Raw genomic sequence first — 20,221 nt, forward strand, 5'->3', positions numbered from 1 at the left:
CCTAGATCTATACAGTGGTGCCTCACTAGACGAATTTAATTCGTTCCAGGACTCAATTCGTCCTATGAAAAATTAGTCTAGCGAGTCCCAGTTTCCCATAGGAATGCATTGAAACTTAATCAATGCGTTCCTATGGGCTCCGGGGGACTGGCGGCGGGGCAGGCAGGCAGGTGCTTGCTCTCTTGCTTGCCTGCCTTCCCCACCGCCTGTCACACGAAGATCGGCGGAGGAACTCTTGCCGGGGCTTGTCAACCCTGGCAAGCAGCGCCCGCCGATCTTCGACTCTGTCCCCCGGCTGTGTGACAGTTGAGGTGGGGAAAAGGCGGAGGAATGATCCGTTCCTCCGCCTTTCCCCCACCCCGCCCGACAGAGCCGGGATCGGACGAGGCTCTTCCCGCGCTAGTGTTCCGCTGGTCTCTGCCGGTTGCCCCTCACTGCTCGCGGCAACCGGCAGAGACCAGCAGAACACAAAGGGGAACCAGCTGCAGCGCAGCAAGAAGGCAAAGGAAGATCAGCTGACAGGCGCTGACAGCTCATCTTCCTTTGCCTTCTTCCCACGCTACAGCTGTGTTCCCCTTTCACTAGAGGAATGCCCTGTAGGTTTTGTGATTGGAGGTTTTTATGGCCACGCTTCGCAAGATGAAGCGGCGGCCATAGAAAACCTCGTCGTCTTGCGAGGCAACCTCCGATTGCAAAATCTCTTTGTTAAGCGAAAAATTCGTCTAACAGGGCATTCGTCTAGCAAGGCACCACTCTATATATAAAAATGTAAACTGGGCATGTCCGTTCCTCTCTAATGTTCTACGAAACCACTTGACCAATAGCGTTGAAATTTGAACACAACGCCACATGCGAATAAGAGAGTAACCTAAGACACTTTCCGTACACAGATATCACACCTGGGCCACATAAAAAACCCAAAACCCCGTGTTTCAGAACACACAACTCACCCCAAAGTGCATGATGGGAAGGAATAGAGATACAGGGCAGAGGCCGAGGCTCGCATTTACATACTAGGCCAAGCCAAGGCCTACAGACTAGGCCTCGGAGTGGAGCCCTGGGTGGGGGGGGAGGGGCCCAAATAGGTCATGGGTTGAGCCAGGGTTGGGGGACTCACAGGGATGACCTCGGGTGGGGGAGGGGGGAGGGATACCTCATGAGTCACGATAGGATGGGAGGAATCACAGGGATGAGACACAACAACAGGGGACGGATGGACACATAGTCCGGGGGGGGGCAGACACATCCTCCCCCTTTCCTGGGAAACAAGGACCCTGAGTCAGGCACAGCAACGCATGCCCGGGCCAGCTAGTAACTTATAAATTTTTCCCATTCTTTTTTAAAGTTTTTGTTCTCTTGGTTCCTTACTAAATTTACAGAATTTACAGAACATTTCTGAATATAAGAGAACATCTTCTTTTACTGAATATAAGAGAACATGTTCTTCTGCTCCGGAGAGTCAAAAATTGGCAAACGACCTGAATCCGTTTTATAGCAAAGTCAAGCATTATCAACTAGAGCAATTCACTCGGCGCCTGTCAGGAGTATGGGCAGGAGTCAAGCTCTGGGGCCTGTAGTGCTTTGCAGGACTGGGGCATGCCTCAACTTATGCTGGAGAAGCAAGGCATGGCCACACAGGTGAAGTCCTCGGCTTGTGCTGGAGAAGCAAGGAGTAATCACCCAGGTGAGGCCACTTGAGATCTCACTGCACCTGGTGGCAGGAGCTGGGAGGGATAAAAGCCCAGCATTTCCCTTCAGCTCTTTGCCACAGCAACGCTATCCCTGCCTGGTTGCATCTGGCCTCCTGTTCCTTGGACCCTTGCCTTGTTGCTGCCGTGCTTCTTGGACCCCTGCCTCGCCTTCGCCTTGCTCCTGCCCCGTGGACCTTCGCCTTGCTTCTTGTTCCTGGATCCTTCGCCTTGCTCCTTGCTCCTTGGACCTTTGCTTCGCCTTCGCCTTGCTCTTGCCCCATGGACCTTCGCCTTGCTTCTTGTTCCTGGACCCTCGCTTTGCCTTCGCCTTGCTTCGTGCCCCGTGGACCTTCGCCTCTGCCTTCGACCCTGCTTCTTCACCACCATCTTGCCTCTGGTCCTGACGCCCGCCGACCAGACCGTGACAGCACCAGAGGCACCAACAACCACCTCAACCTGTTTTGAAGTCACTACAGGGACAGAAGGCAAAAGCTCCAGGTGCAGTCGGAGTGGCTCCTCTTTGCTTGAAATAGTGTTCTGCACACTCCGATCCTCACACAGATATTTTGTATAAAGTGTTTTGTATAAAGTACATTTACATTGTAAAATTAACCAAAGCAAATTCCAAGTATGTAAGTACTTGGCAAATAAATTACTATTCTATTCTATTATGGGATACTCACACAACACTATCACCAAATCACTGCAATCCTGGACTTTTTCCTGCGGGTTCTTCTGTCTTTCCTCTGGCCACAGAAAGTCCTCCCTTTTTCCAGAAGAGCAGCACTAACTGCACAGGTGTGTTTTTTGAAGTCCATGGTTTGAAGAAGGGCAATGATGTATCACGCAGGTGAACGATCACAGAACACATTCACCATAATATTTTCATTGGGCACCATTTTATATTGTATTGTTCATTTTAATCTATGTTTTCATTACTGGTGCATTACTGGTTATAATTTTTAATATTAAAAAATTAGTGAAATGCCACTAAATGAAAGTGTTACAGCATTAAAGTATGATGATATTATGCTATTATAAAAATGATTGTTAAAAAGCAATTTCTCTCATTGTCATTTATAACCTTTGCAAAGTGGGGGTGACCAGAAAGTCCCCCCTTCTTTTCAAAATTAGCATTATAGTGTTACAGCTCTATACTTTCATTTAAATGGCATTTCCATATTTTAAAACATTCTTAAAATTATAACTAAACAAAGCATTTTAGTGTCAATTAAAAGATTGATTAAAAACCGCAATGGGCTGATAAGACAAGAGCCACTGCAGCAAATGTGGGCTTAGAGTCAAAGGGCAGCTCAGGTCAATTGGGACCTTCCCTTTGAAAAATACAGCAACCATGCCAAGCCTGCTGGTGCCTAGTACTGAACGTAGCAGATTGCACACATTTTTAGAAGCACAATATGCTCACTAGTATGGAGAGTTTCTTGCAATTCTGCATGCCGCTTGCAACAGAAGAGCAACAATTGGAAAGTGCCGGGTGCTACCCATCTGGAAGCAGCTCTTGAAAGAGTTCAGGCCATCCTTTTTTCAGATAGGGAAGAGCAGCTTGGAAAAGATACCTTCCTTAAAATATTTAATAAATCTGCAGCTTCATGAAACCTTACAACCCAATTCTCTTATTGTGCAATATTGACCCTTTACCTTATTTCCATAGGCCATCTAAAATCCAATGCCTAAGCCTGTGTCACATGCATCTGCTGAAAACATTTCTCCTTTAAAGCTCTGCAGCTTTAACATGGGAGGAGCCAGTTCCCATAGAGAGTAAGTAACAACAGACTGGAAGATTTTGTCATCAGCAGACAGACTTTGCTTTCTTTATTGCAGAGGCAAAATCTCATGTTGTCTTTATCTCCTAATGTCAGTGGGACTTAAACCCAAACAAGGGGACATAGGCTTGGAGCACAGACGGGTAGGCATGTGATTCATTTTCAGAAAAGACTGCCTGTAAATATTTTCTTTCTTACTACCTTCCTTTTACCCCCAATAACTGTGTCTCATTTGGATAAAAAAAGTACAAAATCATGCAGGATTTGGGTTTTCAGTTTTTTGTTTTTCTTCTGTCTTGCACAGAGCTTAATGTAACAGCATGACAGAACTGCATGAAGCTGTAGCTTTGGGTAATTGTGACTTGGTGGATGAGATTCTCAAGACAGGGCTGTGTGACCCAAATTGCAAAGATATTTATTGGAGTGACAGAACGCCACTGCACTGGGCTGCAGCAAAAGGTAAGCAATAAATCTCTTCTACTGCTTTCACAAAGAGGGTACTAATCTGACAGAAAAAACAACAGAAGTGAAGTCAGAAACAAATAGAACATTTCAGTCTCCTAAGATTCTCTGCTACTGACCTGAACTGAAAAGCGGGCGTAGCGAGGTGCTGCGACACCCGGGGCGCCAAATTGCCATGCCCCCGGGGGGGGGCGTTGCTACGTAACGACGCATTCGTTGCTGCGAATTCAAAACGGAGCGTCCAGGCTCCAGGTAGATAGCCCACTGGCGTGGTGCTGGAGGAGGAGTGGCACTCGGGGCTGCGCCCCCACCCTGCGATCGGCGCCTGAGCCTGGACACTCGGTTTAGGCTCCATTTAGAAGTCGGGGGTGCGATCCCCTCTACGTTGTACGCATCCACAGCATCCCACTGCACATGCGTCCTAGGTAGAGGGGGATCGCGTTCCCCCGCGCGCCTGCAGTTTTCCCCCCCTGAGGCTGTCGTGCAGGGGCGAGGGGCGGGGGCGTGGCCCCGAGTGACATCCCCTCCAGGGCGGTGCCTGGGGCAAACCACCCCCATCCCCGCTTGCTCCGCCCCTGCTGAAAAGCAACATTCTTCAAAGAAAGAAATTCCAAAGGGAGGCTGCAGCATGAAATGTCTGAATGACAGCTCATTGAGATGTTATGCGAGTTGTTGGTTTCCTTTTCCACTAGGAGTAGGAAATAACATAGACTTCCACTTGGGTGCGACGGATGGCCTATCTTGGCCATTTGACACCACTGCTTGCAATTCTTGTCTTTTCATATGCATGTCTACACATCAGCACAGCATAACACTTTGTTCATTTGAGGAAATGGTTTTGAGCCATGAAAGCTTAGGCTACAATAAATCAGTTCGTTTTAAAGGCTGGTGTGGGGAACCTGTGGCTCTCCAGTTCTTCGACTCCAATTCCCATCAGCCTCAGCCAGCCTGGTTGATGGCCAGGGATGGTGGATGAGAGCCAACATGGGGAGCCACCATTTAACACTCCACACACACCTTAAGGTGCCACAGACTTTGGTGTATTTGCAGCAACCAAGGCTGGCCCACTTACGAGGCAAGGGTGGCAGGATCCATAGGGGCAGCAGATCCTGATATCCCCTCCCCCTTGTTCCTGTTGTAGATCTTCACTGACCGTTCTTCCCTGGCAGGGAGGGGGACACCATTTTGTGATTTGCCTCAGGTAGCAGATGGCTGCAACTCTTCTGGAACTTGTCTATAATGAAGAAATTCCACTGTGATCAATTTCACCCATTTTGCTCCCATACTGTACTTGTATTTCCATCAGGGCACTCAAAGATAATAAAACTGCTTGTGGAGCATGGTGCTCGCCTGTGCTTGAGAACTGAAGCAGGGTGGACCGCAGCGCATTTTGGTGCTGAATCGGGGAAGCTAGGAGTGTTAAGAACTCTTCATTCTCTGCATGCTCCTATTGATGCTGCAGATCTCTATGGGGACACACCAAAAAGGATCGCAGAGATCTATGGACACAAAGATTGTGTCACGTTCTTAAAGGTGTAAGTATTGACAAACTGTTAACAGATAAATCAGTTATTATTAGCTAGATTTATATCCCACTCCTCAGCTGATAGAGCAGAGAAACTCGCCTCATTCACACAAAAAAAGCTGTTATTAAAAAAGCAAGTTAAAAGAATGCAATTTAAAGCAGGGATTAGTATAAAAATCAGATTAAGAACAGGCGACTAACACATTGAAAGGCTCTAAAAACAACAATGTTTGAATGGCAATAAAGAGGCAGCCAAATACCCACTGGGAGAGAGATTCCAAAGCTCCAGAACCACAACCTGTGCAGGCACCTCAGGACCCCCAAGAGAGTTAAGTGATGCTGCCCTGGCTGTGCAAGGCAGTTGGCTAAAGGCGAGTGGCAAGGAGTCCTGGGGGGGGGGAGCCAGCCATGAGGGCTGGTTAGCCCATAGTTAAGCCAGCTGTTGATCCACACAGCAATCCTATTGTGCTCCACTATGCCTCTCTTGCCTGGGGGGGGGGGAGGCAGCCAGGTACACTTCCCCTAGGCCTCGGAGGGCTAACCTGTTCAGGGCTGCTTTCAGCGCCCCCTCCCGAGGGGGGGGGGCTGTGAAGAACAAGACTCGCACCCCGGCCTCACATCAGCTCTGCAAGGGCCTGCCTCCCCTTCCTAGCATCCTAGATTTGAACCGAGGATTTTCAGCATGTAGAATATAAATCCACCCCCACCCCAACCAGGGGCTTGTCCACACCAGAGCAAAAAGTAGATCCCCAACCCATTGTTGTCCTGGACAAACAAAATGTAACATGGAAATAAGTAGTTTGGGTTACTGATTGAAAAGAACCAACCAGCACACTAAGAACATTATATTTTATTGAATAAATATGCCGTATCAAATCCTGATGGCTTGAGAGGTTTTGCTGATTTTGGTGAAGATGTCTGTCCTTTCTCCTTCATCTAGGGCAGAGGTAGAGTTTAGGGAGTTCTGTCAGAGAGCAAAATTAAAAGGGACTCAGCTGGACCTGGAGGACGAAGATTGGGAGCGTAAAAAGGAGGCCTTTGAAAAACAAAGCCTACACACAAAAGGAACCCACAAAAAAGCATGTGGGGAAAGGCGATGATCCAACTCCTGGAGTAAGTAATAAGCAGAACTCTATAGATGCAGCCCAGCTGCCTTAGCTAAGCAGCATAGACACCTTCCTTTTGAGCAGCGCTTACAGCATCTTTTGGTTCGATGCAAACCTTTTACTGGGCATATCTAGTAAAAATGAGAGGTGAAACCGGAGCAGCTGGTGCTGGATGCCAAGAGATTGATGCCTGGGGTGGTGAGGTGGAACTGTTTCAGACACAAGGTTTATATACTTATGTCTGTGTTTGCCATGTCATTTATGAACATTTATTTTATATTTGGGACCTTAGAATTCTTACAGGAGATAACACATCGCTGTATAAATCACACTAAAGAGAGAGATGCTGGTGATCAGAGATAAAGAATCCAGGAGATGAATGAAAAGGAAGGGGCTGAAGTTTGCAAACCTTCCCACTGTGGAGATGCTCAAGCAAACAGCAAATTGGAGGTCAGAACAATGAAAAACCAGAGTATAGTACTGGATTATTGACTTAGAGCTTGTAAAGCAGGTCCAGAATCAGCTCACCTTTTTGCAATTTCTATAGCTTTGCAAGAAACATGTAGATTGCTGTAACAGCCCAATTTTTATTTTCTAAATCCAAGTATCTGTGCCCTATCTGATGCAACATCAAAAGTAAAGCATTTGTCAAACTCCAATGATAGTTTGACTTCCAAGTACCAGCAACACAATTAATGGTTGTGCCAATGCCCAAGATTGCTGCACCAGTGGACTGTTGTCAGACTTTGGGGGATTGGATCCCTCCCCCTGTGGCAGTAAATAAGCAGATAAAACAAAAGAAGCTTTCTTACCAGATGAGTTCTTTAATAGTCACAGGAAGATACAAAGGAATGCATATCTCTCTAAAAAATGGCATTGCTCCCAGTAAAGTTTCACCCGCTCCGTCCCCATTAATCTACATCATTCCTACATTGGGTAATCTGAGCTTGTTGCTGCTGAGTTCTCTGTTCTATCACTCTCAAAGTCCATGTAGTCTTAGGCGAAGGGGGTCAGGAATGCAGTCCAAGGACACTGAATCTGCCAACTCTCTCTCTCTCTTGGCATTTCCTCTTCTAGCTGTTCTAGCTGTTCCTCCCTCAGTATTTCCCAGCTTTCCCCTCTGGACTATGTCCCTCTGCAAACCACTGTTCAAAATGTCCTCCTGCCTTTGGGAAGGTTCAGAAAAACGGGGAGGGGCTCCTCAGTCCAGCTCCTGACAACTGTTATCCTTTAAAACAGTCAGCGTTTCCACTCAGGAGGAAAATCTTCATGCCACACCCTTAGAATATGGAAGTAGGATGAACAGCCACTGAACTTTCAGACTTGTCCAAAGAAAACAAGCCCACTGAGTTATGTCCATCATAATGAAGCTCCAGGTTTCTGAGAAATGTAAATATGGAGAGTATTCTTTTCACAGGCATGGTGTCATATGCTCAGTTTTGCATGCTTATTTAGAAAAGCTAAGTAGCATGGATAACAGTAATTTAAAAACCATAGGAGAAACACGGTGAGTTTCATTAACTCTTTAGGAAACCTGAAGGTTGGAGTTCCAGCTGCTATAATAAACAAAAACTTATCTTTTTGTTGTTGTTTTGGGAAAAAATATGTATAAGTCAATCTTCTTAATAGCCTGCTACTATTAAACTGCGATTGGGCTCACCATCTGAATTAGTTTGGTAGCAAATATATTCAAAAGTTTGTGGACATTTTGATACATCATTTTGATATATTCTGATACATTTTGATATATATTTTGATATATTCTGGACACACTTGGCTTCCCCTAAACAATCCTTGGAACCACAGTTTGCTAAGGTTACTGGAAATTGTAGCTGGGTGAGTGGTTTCCTTGATAATTTAGGGGAAGCCTTTTGCTTTAAATGTGATTAAAATGTATGTTGTGGATGTGACCAGACATCTTAGGAGTTTCAAGAAGTAGACCCTTTCCCTTAGAGCTGCAATGAGACAAAGGGGGAAGTCTTTCTAAACAAAGGATTCCTTCCTCCTAGTCTTCTTCAATTTCATTTCTACTCCACTGGGGGGGGGGGGCGTCCCTTCCATTGGCAATATAGAAGGGGAGGAAAGAAAAATAACAGACAAGCAAAGGAATGAAACTGCCTCACTAAAGGGTTGCTTTTAAAAGTCTTAACCTGAAGGACTACCATGTCCCTTTATGCACCATCCAGAATGGAGTATCAGATCCCTGGGATCCTTGAGAGAAGGTCTCCCGACTGTTCCACTGTCAGGAGTATGGGCAGAGTCAGGCTCTGGGGCCTGTAGTGCTTTGCAGGACTGGGACCTGCCTCAGCTTGTGCTAGAGAAGCAAGGAGTGGCCACTCAGGTGAGGCCTCAGCTTGTGCTAGAGAAGCAAGGAGTGGCCACTCAGGTGAGGCCACTTGATAACTCACTGCACCTAGTGGCAAGAGCTGGGAGGGATAAAAGCTCAGCATTTCCCTTCAGCTCTTTGCCACAGCAACGCAATCCCTGCCTTGTTGCATCTGGCCTCCTGTTCCTTGATCCTTCGCCTTGCTCCTCGACCCTTGGACCTTCACCTTCGTGACTCCTTGCTCTTCGACCTTCAGACCTTCGCCTTCGTTACACCCTGCTTCCTGACCTTCGGTTCCTTGACCCTGTGACTGCCTGCTGCTGGACCCTCAGCCCTGCACCACCTGGATTCCCGTTCCTGCTTCCACTCTGCCATCTTGCCTCTGGTCCTCACATCCTGAGTCGGGACTGCTACCTCCCGCCAACCAGACCGTGACATCCACAATGATCTCCTCTTCTGTTAGGGCTCATCTTTTGCTTGCCCTGTGCCTAGAAAGCAGCAAGTGTCTGAGCGGTTTCCCACTCGTCCAAGCCCTGTGGCCTTGGCTCGGCTTCTTTCCCGTGAAAACCCACTCTTCAGCACTCATTCGGAACCAACCCCATGGCCGTTTGTTCCAATTCAGTGCTATACCATGGGTTTTCCTGGGGGGAAGTGGCAGGGCAAACGGAAGTGTGGGTGAGCCCTTACTTTCTACACCAAGAGGCAGGTCAGGTGGTGGCACCTTCAAGAGGAAGACTTCCTCTGGAAACTAAACAGGAAGCTGCCATTCTAATGTTTTGTCACCTGCTGAAAATGTTCTTTTTCCACCAAGCATTTTTGGATAATTAATTTGATTCAATGTTGGTCATTTCTCTGCATTTTATAATCTTATAGTGTTACAATATTTTAGTGATGTTATTTTCATGAGTGGGCAGTTTATACATATTCAGAAATATAAATAGATATAATAAGTAACAGTGGATTGAAGCTTAAATTAAAGGGTTGGAATCCTACATCATGCTAAGACAGTGGTTTTCAACCAGTATGCCATGGCACCCTGGGGTGTCTTTAATAACAATATAATATATAATATTTCCCCAGCCACTTTGGGCAGCTCACAACATATATCAAAACATACTAAAACATCAAACATTAAAAAACTTCCCCAAACAGGGCTGCCTTCAGATGTCTTCTAAAAGTCAGATAGTTGCCTATTTCCTTGACATCTGATGGGGCGGGTGCCACTACCAAGAAGGCCCTCTGCCTGGTTCCCTGTAACCTCACTTCTTGCAGTGAAGGAACCACCAGAAGGCCCTCAGAGCTGGACCTCAGTGTCCAGGCTGAACAATGGGGGTGGAGACACTCCTTCAGGTATACTGGGCTGAGGCCATTTAGGGCTTTCAAGGTCAGCACCAACACTTTGAATTGTGCTTGGAAATGTACTGAGAGCCAATGTGGGTCTTTCAGGACGGTGTTATATGGCCCCGGCGGCCACTCCCAGTCACCAATCTAGCTGCTGCATTCTGGATTAGTTGTAGTTTACAAGTCACCTTCAAAGGTAGCCCCACATAGAGCGCATTGCACTAGTCCAAGTGGGAGATAACTAGAGCATGCACCACTCTGGCGAGAGAGTCCACGGGCAGGTAGGGTCTCAGCCTGCGTACCAGATGGAGCTGGTAGACAGCTGCCCTGGACACATGTGTCTCCATGGACAGCTGTGAGTCCAAAATTACTCCCAGGCTGCGCACCTGGTCCTTCAGGGAGTCCTCCACACCCACCTGCCTCCTGTCCCCCCAAAACAGTACTTCTGTCTTGTCAGAATTCAACCTCAATCCATTAGCCATTTTCCATCCAGACACTCACAAATAACCTTCACTGCCCTCACTGGTTCTGATTTGAAGGAGAGGTAGAGCCGGGTATCATCTGCGTACTCGTGTCTGTGGGCAACCCTGCCCTCTGTCCCTCTTTCCATCCCTCCCTCCTCTGATGCCCTCTCACATCTCTGATTCTCAAAGGCTTGCACAGCTGTTTATTGCAGCAACCCTTGCTATAAGCTCCACAGGGGAATGGTGCCTCTCTTTGGGGCAGGGGGGCACCTCAGAGACCAGAGGACTCCCAAGGAGAGGGGGGAGGGGGCTGCTGGAACAGGGTGTTCGAAAAAGTGTGAGAAGCTGCCAGGTCTGCAGGCAAGGGGTGACATAACTGGGCTCCGTCCTGAGCCCCACAGGGGTGCTGCAGAAAAAATGTAGTTGGTCAAGGGAGCTGTGGACCCAAAAAAGTTTGAAAATCTCTGTGCAACCCCATATTCTCGTCAGTGGTAGCTCATAACACTTTGAATACATAGAGCAGGCATCCCCAAACTGCGGCCCTCCAGATGTTTTGGCCTATAACTCCCATGATCCCTAGCTAAGAGGACCAGTGGTCAGGGATTATGGGAATTGTAGTCCAAAACATCTGGAGGGCCGAAGTTTGGGGATGCCTGACATAGAGCTTTCTGCTTTCATCACTTGTACAGCACTTATTCGGGAATGTGTGTCATTTCACATAAGCAGAGTGCCACTGACGAAAAGTCCATTATCCTCTGCACATCTGTGGACGAAAGAATAACTTATATGTAAGAGTGTCCAAGGTATGATTTTCAGACAAGATTGACTCTTTGCTCCTCGCAGGCTCCCTCAGACAGACACAAATATTCTTAATTTTCTTGCCCTTTCATCCAGCCCATCATAATGATTGGTGTTTTCTTTAATAGCCTACTTGTAATGCATATTTTCACTCATTCTTTACTGCAGTGGAAAGGTTATGCATAGTTCAACAATCTGTCTCTACATAGAAATGGTTACAGGTAGGTAGCCGTGTTGGTCTGGGTCGAAGTAAAATAAAAAAATTCCTTCAGTAGCACCTTAAAGACCAACTAAGTTTTTATTTTGGTATGAGCTTTCGTGTGCATGCACACTTCTTACGAAAGCTCATACCAAAATAAAAACTTAGTTGGTCTTTAAGGTGCTACTGAAGGAATTTTTTTTATTCTACATAGAAAGATTCAGTTGGCTCACTACTTCACAGAAAGACTCCACTATCATTTTATTCTATAGGGACACAATTTTATTTTCAAGATTTTTTAAAGCACATAGCAGGCAAATCAGGCTACAATACAGGCTCAATCAAACAACAAAACTGCTTTATCATCTCCGTTCACAGGATTTTAATTTAATGCAATTCCTCTTATGTCACTTGTCTCACTTCTGGACTACATGAATATGACCGTGTGTTTGGGATGCAGCTCACGCTTCCAATCATTTTTGATGGAACACAGAATGCATCTCTCATTGCACCTTTTCCAAATAAGAACATGCACCTGATATAATGCACAACTCTACTGAATTCCTTTTTCAGTTTAGGATTTCCCCAAATCAAGAGGCTACATTGCACGGAAGGGCATGCATTTAGAATGGTGGCGCAAAACCGGCTTGCAAGTCTGTCGTCTGGAAATATATTAGACAGAAGGACCATCAAAGACACAAAATTTATGACATTTATGACTAAGAGAGAAATGATTATTTTCACAGCCTGAAAATGGGCAGCCATGCTTGGGCTGCTGAAACTGGCTAAACTGTTCTGCATCTGCTGGGTGTGTCTCCACAGAGAAAAGAGTAAGAGAAAAGTTGATGTGGCGGAGATGAAGAAAGCCACTGAGAATCCCAGACCACACCACAGAAACAAATGAACAAAATCTGTTTCTACTGTAAAGCCTTCAAGCGTGACATTTCCTAATATATCAAAACTACTGTAGTTTTGGCATGTAAAGATGTACATTTCTTTGAAGAAAGGTGACATAGTTGCCAATGATCCAAGCAAAGAAGCCAGAAGCATCCAGGGCACCAATCTGGAGATTCTTGTCTTCAGGAGGAAGAAAATGTAGTGCTGGAAGTTAGCAATCTTTGCACAGTAAAATGTACACAGGCAGGCAGTGAAGCAGAGGTTGGTACAATTTAGAAACCACATTGTAGCTTTGTATGTTTGGTATAAGCTTGTGTCTTCAAATATCCAAGGAAAGAATGCTATCCAGAAAATCTTGACAACTAGCAAGAACATGTAGAAACATCTGGAGACACCAAAAGCAGTCAAGATTTTATCAATGGATTTCAGGTGTCCATTTCTCATCCCATCAATGCAATTCACTACAGCAATGAAAGCATTCAAGGACATCCCAACAACAGCCTCAATTGATGTGCAAACTAGGTATATAACTGGGAGTGAAAAACGCTCTGCTCTTTGATAGTTGCACCCTTGGTCTTCCATTCTTCCAGATACACGGTCTGAAAAGGCTGTAGCCTTTAACGTTTGGATTGCACATGCTTTATTATCATCCATGAAATTGAGAAGTGATGCTGTCACAGGGCACCTATTGGACTCTGATTTGCATTCTTCTTTTCATGGTGTGCAGAACAACCAACTCTTTTGCCAAGAGCTTGTGGCAAAAAAGCAATGATTTACATGACATTTACTCACAATCCCCAGAGCATTTGTTTTCAAGGTTAGGTAGAGAGGCATTCTATTTTTATCGGAGACAGGGATTATTCCTGCAAGACTTGCAATTACGATTAAATGTAAATACGGTTCGAATAAGGGGGTTACCGGAGATAGAGAAGGAGCAAGTCCTTGCAAGCTATGTGAGTGGGATATTGGCAGAATGGATGGGGGCAAAGGAGGGAATGGAAGACTTTATTGAGAATGTCTATCAAGTTTGAACCCGAGCTTTGAGAGAGAGAAGACAGCCACCAGATGTACTCCTGACTTTTATAACAAGGAAAATTAAAGATGCAGTAATGCAAAAAAAGCTTTGAGGAGGGTCTGGTGGTTGAAGGACAGGAAGTTGACATTTTCAAATAAATTCCATTTAAATTGAGAGTTAAAAGAAGGAAGTATCAAAACCTGATATCCTTAGAGGAGTAGAGATAAACCCCAAATGGGAATTTCCGGAAGGAGTTTCCTTTACTTATAGGAAGAAGAGATTTAGATTAGTGACAGAGAGTCAGGTACAGGAGAACCTAGACAAACACGGCAAGGACCCAGAGTTTCAAAATGTGAGAAGAGACTTCAGAACCCTCTGTGAGATGCAAAGAGACAAATTGGAAAAAACAGAAGGAACAGGGCGAGAAAGTAAAACGTTTTTAAGTAAACCAGACAATGGCAAATCTCAAATTACTAACTTGGAATTTGAATGGCTTAAATCATGGGTGTCAAACACAAGGCCCGGGGGCCTAATCCGGCCCGCCAGACCTCGTCATGTAGCCGCCGCCGACAATAGCCGCTGACAGTAGTTCTGGAGCCTGCGATTGGCCGAGGGTCAAAACCGGGGGCGGGTCTGCAGGCGGAGTCCAGGGCGCTGGAGCCGCGCTGACGGCCTTGGCCAGGGAATTTCAATTTCGAATGAGGCTGAGGGAGGCGGTGGCACAGCGGCCAGACGGGGAAGTGAGATGCAGGAGGAGGAGGAGGAAGCCCGCCGAGGAGGTAGGAAAGCCCTACAGGCGCCGCCGGCAAAGTTGGTGCCGGGACGGAGCAGCGCTGGAATTTTTTTTGGCGGGCTTTGCTGTTGTCTCCGAGAGCGAGTGAGGCGGCACTGGGGAGCCGCCGCCCGCCGCTTCCCTTCCTCTCCTCGGCTGCATCCGGGAGGTGGGCGAGCGAGCGGGCGAAAGGGACGCGGAGTGAGCCTGAGGGGGAAGTAGGCGAAGCGCAACAGCCACTCTCTTGATGGAGCCGGGTTTCTCTTCCCTCTTCCCCCGTTTTCTCCTCATAGACACTCGGGAGGGTGCCTGGCTTTTGCTCTGCCCCCCACCCCCAAGCCGCCCTTTGGCTTCTCAGTTCCGGTGGAGCTGCTCTTCCCGCTCTGCCGCCGCCTCCTCTCAGCCCCTCGTGATGTAGGGCTCCAGATGGAGTTGCCTCGCGGTTTGAGTAGGTGGGAGGGGAATTTTTTTGGGGGGGGAGGTTTTCAATCCTCCTTTGCCTGCAGTCCCGGTAGGGAGAGGCGGCGGCGAAGACGACAACAGCGCGGGTGGGGGGAAGAGCAGCTCTGAGACGAAGATGCACGTCCGCTGGGGCTGCCGCCGCCTTCCTCCTCGGGAAATCCGCTGCCCTCCCTCAGCGCGAGGGGAAGGGACTCTGGCGCTGAGGAGGGAGGATGCAAAAGCAAAGCAGGGAGTTGGCGCTGCACCGCATGTTCCTGCCCCTCTCCAAAGCATGGGGTGGGTTGCAGCGTGTGGCATCCTGCCTAGCCGGGTTTGGGTGTGCGCAGGGCAGGAGAGGGAAGCCCTCTTTCCATCTGCAGGTTTTTAATCCCAGCAGTGGCTTTCTCCTTCCTGCCGAAGGTTTAGTTGAGCCCCCCCCCCCAAGCCATCGATCCCCACCTTTTGTTCAAATTTCCCTAGTTTACATCCCCTCCCACACACGCGCCACAACGCAGGAATGTGATCCGCGTGGGGGCGGGAATGAGCTTACCTTATTACAAAAAACAGTAATAATTGAATGCAGTGACAATAATTTATGATAAGAAAGAGTAGACACATAGTCCTACAGACACAACCGGCCCTTTGAGGGTGACCAAACTGCTGATGCGGCCCCCGATGAATTTGAGTTTGACACCCCTGGCTTAAATAATAAATGTGACTTGGAATGTGAATGGCTTAAATAATAAATAATAAAATAATAATAAAATAAAAAGGAACAGGGTGTGGCATGAAATTTCAAAATGAAATTTGGTTATAATTTGCCTACAGGAGACTCATGTTGCAAGGAAATTTTTTACTAATAAGAGATTAGGGAGTCAATTTATTGCATCAGACATTTCCAAAAAACATGGAGTTGCTTTGTACATAAAACCTGCACTTGAACCACAATTAATTCAAAAGGATGAGAAAGGGAGAAAATTGATGGTCCAAATTAAAGTTCAAGGAGAAAAAACAGTTTTGGTAGTTGCAGATCAACTAAGACAGTGTTTCTCAACCTTTTTTGGGCCACGGCACACTTGTTCTATGAAAAAAAATCCCGCGGCACACCAACTCTGTGCTGCCCTATATTTAGTTTAGTTTAGAGGGGAGACGTAAAGCATGCCACTGAAGAACTGCTGCGTGGTAGCCAGGCAGACCCACCAGGCGCTCTCACCTGGGTTGGGGGGTGGCGAGGGGCCCTCTCCTCCCTATCTTTCCCCTTTTCCCTCACCTGGGGGAGGCTCCCTCCTTTTCCTCTTCTCCTGGGGCGGCTGGGGTGGCGACGGCTGCGGCGACGAGGCAGGGCCGTCGCGTGGTGGGAGGTCCTGGGCTTCAGAGCTCTTCCCGACCACAGGCGGGCTCGCTGGGGGGCTTTAGCGGCTCCCCGCTTGATCCTCCGGGCGATTCCGACGCCCACGCGGCTGCCGCGGAGCCCAGGGGTCCGTCGATCCTCCAGCCGGGCGCTTCCGGTGTCGCTCCGGTGGGGTCGCGGGGGGGGGCCTCCAGCGGCTCCCCGGTCAATCCGCCGGGCTCACTTGGCGCCCGCGTACCGGCGGTGGCGGTTCCGGCGGTCCGGAGGCTAGGCTGGCGGCACGGGCACGCTGGTCGCTCTCAGGAGCTTTGCGCTGCCGTGCAGCGCGCCATCTTGCCTCGCCGGAAGTCCGTCAGCAATGCAAAGCGCCCTTTTCCTCGCCACACGTCGCAGCACACAAGCCGGTGTCTCGCAGCACAGTACTGTGCCGCGGAACACCGGTTGAGAAACGCTGAACTAAGAACTCACCCTTGGGCCACCACTAGGGGTCATGCCTTAGGCCCTCACCTACCACAGCTTCGGACATGGCCATGCCCCCAGACTCCTTAAGGGAGTACCCTTCTGCATTTTGGGGGAGGTGATGGCAGCAATCCCCCCCCACCTGTAACCTTTCAGAGATAATCCAATGCCTACCGCCAATCGAGCCTAAAGGGCTCGCCGCCAATACCCTCAAAACCGTAACCAATACCTAATAGCCTTGAGAATGTCAGCTAGCCAAACATCATTTCCCTCATTCGAAAGATGTACACCATCATCCTGGTACAGGGACGCCTCGCTGAACTTTATGGATGGATGCAAGAACGTTCGTCCACTCAAGGCTGACACCTTTCTGGCCACTGCCAGATCCAAAAACTTCCTTAATTTATTAATAGCAGCAGGGGAGATATGTATTATTGTAATAGTAAAATTAATCCAATTATATTCTATACTGACAAGGACATATTTGTGAATGTATATAACTACACTGTGATTATATTATTGTTATTATTATTATTATTATTAAATATCATTACTATTATTTGGTGTACCCTCATTTACTCTACTGTGCCTGACAGACTCTCATGGGGAGCAAAACTAAATTCAATAACCAAAATCTTTTAAAGATGCAGGAAAATTAAGGAGTACTCTCACAGGAGGAGTATGGTAGGGTGCTCCTCTGTCCCTCAGAAAATTGTTGAGGGTTAAGGCATTAAGCGACCTCCAAGCTGCATCCGCTCCTGGTGGTCATCTAGTCCAACCTCCTGTAACGTAACAGTATGCACCTATCCCATATGGGGATTGAACCTGCAACCTTGGTTTTATCAGCACTACAATTCTGCCAATCCAGAAACAGTATCTCAGAGTCCGATGGGACCCTGGTGGTCATGTAGTCCAACCCCCTGAGATGCAATAATATGCAGCTCTTTCATATGGGGTTGGCCTGCAAACCAGGTGTTATCTGCACTACAATCCTACCAACCCAGAAACAGAACCTCAGAGTCCAACCACCTGAAATGCAAGAATACCCCTGCTTGAGCCCTATATATATCTATTCAGATAGTTATGTAATTTACATTAAATCAGTATTATTTATCATTATTGTTGTAAGATATATATGTTAACCCCCTAAATATGAACGTGATAGCACCCCAATGCCAGCCCACAAGAATTATGATGTTCCCGTTGTAAATATATGCCAATAGAGAGTAGCTAGAAGCAGAAAGCATAGCTTGAAAAACATTAGATCTCCTTATGGACCAGGTCAGTGGTGTATCTTAACCAGCATTGTTTTATTATTGTTGTTATTAATATTAGTATTCCTTATTTTACTGTGGCTACCCAGAGGGATGAGATCATCACGCCGCTCCTATCTGCCATCCCAGGCCGCTCATGTGAAGCCAAATTGTTTTCACTCCTAGCCGACCTGAACAGCTCGATAACAGAGAAGGTTGCCAGATTTATCGAGAGAGCAATGAGACTGAGAGACGCTATTTGAATGACAATAGTGTAGTCACCCGGATCCCCCGCCTAGGATTTTATTCTTTTTATTTATGCCAAGTTTCAAGGAATGGGATTATTAATTCATTTTTATTTATTACCCCCTGCTTATTTGGTTATTGTTATCTTTCTCCTTGTCCTGACCATCCTCCCGAGGCTATATTCACAATCTTCCAATCTGGCTGGACTCTATACTTAACCGGCCCGGAACAATGGGACAGAGAAATATCAACTGAATGACAACCCAGCTTTTACCATGGGTTTTAATAGGTTTAATAGGTTTTATTGGTAACCATATTTGTAATGTATTTTTGTTGGTGTTTGTCTTTTTGATGCTATGGCCCGTTGGCTATGCAAATAAAGTTTGGTTTGGTTTGATTGGAAGAAATTTAAATTATATTTTAATAAATATTGTAATATTTTTATGTTTGGGAATCCTATTGGAAGTTGATATAGGCTATCGGTGTAGAAGTAGGAATTTTGTTTAGTGTATTAATATATTAAGAAGTTTAAATTGAGAGAATTTTTTGATAAGGATATAAAGTTGATTATGGTTTAATGGTTTTTTAAAAAATTTTGGTAACTGCTAAAGATGATTAAAATTGAAATTCAGTAAGGGGAGACTCGAGGAAGTCACCCAAAGAGGTTAAGGAAAATGATGAAATGACAAGAATTTATATGTATTGTCTGTTTGTTTTGTTTTTGTTTTGTTGTGTATTTGTGTGTAGATGTTTCTTTTTTCTTTATATAATTGTTTGCGCTGTTATAAAATGTATTTAAAAAATTGAAAAAAAGAAGCTTTCTTGCTATGTATCTTAGGCCAAGATCTACTGAAAGAGAAGAGGACGCTATTCATGTATGCTACTACAGCGGCGAGAATTTTGATAGCACAAAATTTGAAGACTGGAGAAATGCCAACTAAAGAGTAATGGCAAGAAAAACCAATGAACTATGCAGAATTGGCGAAATTGACGGACAGACTTCGGGGAAAAGACAAGAGTGACTTTGAAAGAGAATGGGAACCATTTATACCGGTAGTATATTTGCAGAAACAAAGGAAGACTATTGACTTGATGGCAGGATTTAAATAAACACTCAAACCTTTATTAAGAAAAATATGTAGAAGATAAAGAAATAAATAGTGTATTTTTAAAGAAACAGCAGTGTGTAATGAGAGAAAAACAAATCAGAAGTGGAAGTTGGGGGAAGCCCAGGAGGGGAGGGGAGGGGAGAGGGAATGTAATATAAATATTATGGATATGAGATGAATGTAATGATAGAAAAAGAAAATGGAATAAAACTTTAATAAAGGGGGGGGGAGGAAAATGATGGACTTTTTGCACCTGTTATTCCCTGAAAGAATTGTATGAAACCCTAGGCAAATATCAGAGGAAAGTGTAACCTAATATTTAGTGATACTGGTAGAACTAGGTTGCTGCCAAGCCACTCCTTAGAGCTGTGGCTTTGACTTTAAGGCTGCACTCAAACCTCTTTCCACAGGGGAGAGCTTTGACACCAGCCTATGCCAGGAGGCACATCCTCTGCACCAGTTTTCCAGCTGAAACTTCTCAGGCTGCTCCCTGGTGTCCTCAAGTGCCCTGGCTGACTTTCTGCATAGTTCAAGAGTGAAGGAGGAGGGCAAGGCTGACAAGAGTGATGCACAGAAGGAGAAAGGGACAGCCTTAGATTCCATGAATGGAACTTTTTAGAGCGTGAAATGGCAGAATTTTTTCTCAGCTCTTGAATCTAATAGTTGCTGTTAGCAGACATTGCAGCTTGGGTAAATTAGACTGGAATGATCGCTTACAGCTTCGGGAGTTCAAAGGCTCTAGTCATGCAAGAACTATTTTCAGGCTATCAGGGCTGGATGGATTCATATGCAAGAAGTAGAGTTTGTCAGAGAAGTTAACTCTTTATTCAAGGAAATGGCATACAACTCAGCCACACTTCTCACTCAGTCTTGTCCCAATAGATCAGTTGCCAGGACTAACTGCTCCCACCTTCACCCCCCCCCCTCCGCTGGCTGTTTCCCAAGCAGTCTCCAACTGTGGGCAGGGCATCTCTAATCTCTG

The 20,221-nt window shown here is 46.3% G+C and overlaps 3 protein-coding genes across 13 annotated transcripts in view; 1 reads left to right on the forward strand and 2 right to left on the reverse strand.

Annotated features, from left to right (window-relative positions):
- The window catches only part of LOC118082597 (dual specificity calcium/calmodulin-dependent 3',5'-cyclic nucleotide phosphodiesterase 1A-like), a 44,769-nt gene extending 40,320 nt beyond the window's left edge, over positions 1-4,449 (reverse strand). For 2 of the 3 annotated variants that reach the window (XM_035110323.3, XM_035110324.3), the window contains exon 1: positions 4,057-4,449. In XM_035110323.3, coding sequence (XP_034966214.2) covers positions 4,057-4,292 — 236 coding nt within the window. In that variant the 5' untranslated portion in view covers positions 4,293-4,449. Of the gene's footprint in view, positions 1-2,374; positions 2,482-4,056 lie in introns of those variants that run through there. The other variant, XM_035110326.3, reaches the window with a different exon arrangement.
- On the forward strand, positions 3,477-19,307 carry ANKRD66 (ankyrin repeat domain 66). Of its 9 annotated transcripts, none has more exons than XM_088665511.1 (5): positions 3,479-3,618; positions 3,780-3,934; positions 5,244-5,472; positions 6,403-6,575; positions 18,969-19,307. In XM_088665511.1, exons 2-4 carry the CDS (start codon positions 3,796-3,798, stop codon positions 6,560-6,562), a joined length of 528 nt encoding a protein of 175 aa, XP_088521637.1. In that variant the 5' UTR covers positions 3,479-3,618; positions 3,780-3,795; the 3' UTR covers positions 6,563-6,575; positions 18,969-19,307. The 9 variants fall into 9 exon arrangements, with proteins under 9 accessions (XP_034966220.3, XP_088521637.1, XP_088521640.1 ...); XM_088665514.1 differs by lacking the exon at positions 18,969-19,307 and adding an exon at positions 17,995-18,121; XM_088665515.1 differs by lacking the exon at positions 18,969-19,307 and adding an exon at positions 12,443-12,461.
- Positions 12,095-13,082, reverse strand: LOC132591854 (taste receptor type 2 member 40-like). Its single transcript, XM_088665444.1, has one exon. The coding sequence runs from the start codon at positions 13,080-13,082 to the stop codon at positions 12,099-12,101; it is 984 nt and encodes a 327-aa protein (XP_088521570.1). The 3' UTR covers positions 12,095-12,098.
- Positions 19,308-20,221: the final 914 nt, after the last annotated feature.

The sequence above is a fragment of the Zootoca vivipara genome, chromosome 3 (assembly GCF_965207765.1).
Source record: "Zootoca vivipara chromosome 3, rZooViv2.hap1.1, whole genome shotgun sequence".
Lineage (NCBI taxonomy): Eukaryota > Metazoa > Chordata > Lepidosauria > Squamata > Lacertidae > Zootoca > Zootoca vivipara.

Excerpts from the sequence above, each read along its gene's own strand:
- ANKRD66 (XM_035110329.3), top strand. The coding sequence starts at position 3,796 with ATGACAGAACTGCATGAAGCTGTAGCTTTGGGTAATTGTGACTTGGTG. Across the intron at positions 3,935-5,243 it reads GCACTGGGCTGCAGCAAAAG|GGCACTCAAAGATAATAAAA; the intron begins GTAAGCAATAAA and ends TATTTCCATCAG. Across the intron at positions 5,473-6,402 it reads TGTGTCACGTTCTTAAAGGT|GGCAGAGGTAGAGTTTAGGG; the intron begins GTAAGTATTGAC and ends TCCTTCATCTAG.
- LOC132591854 (XM_088665444.1), bottom strand. The coding sequence starts at position 13,082 with ATGTCCTTGAATGCTTTCATTGCTGTAGTGAATTGCATTGATGGGATG.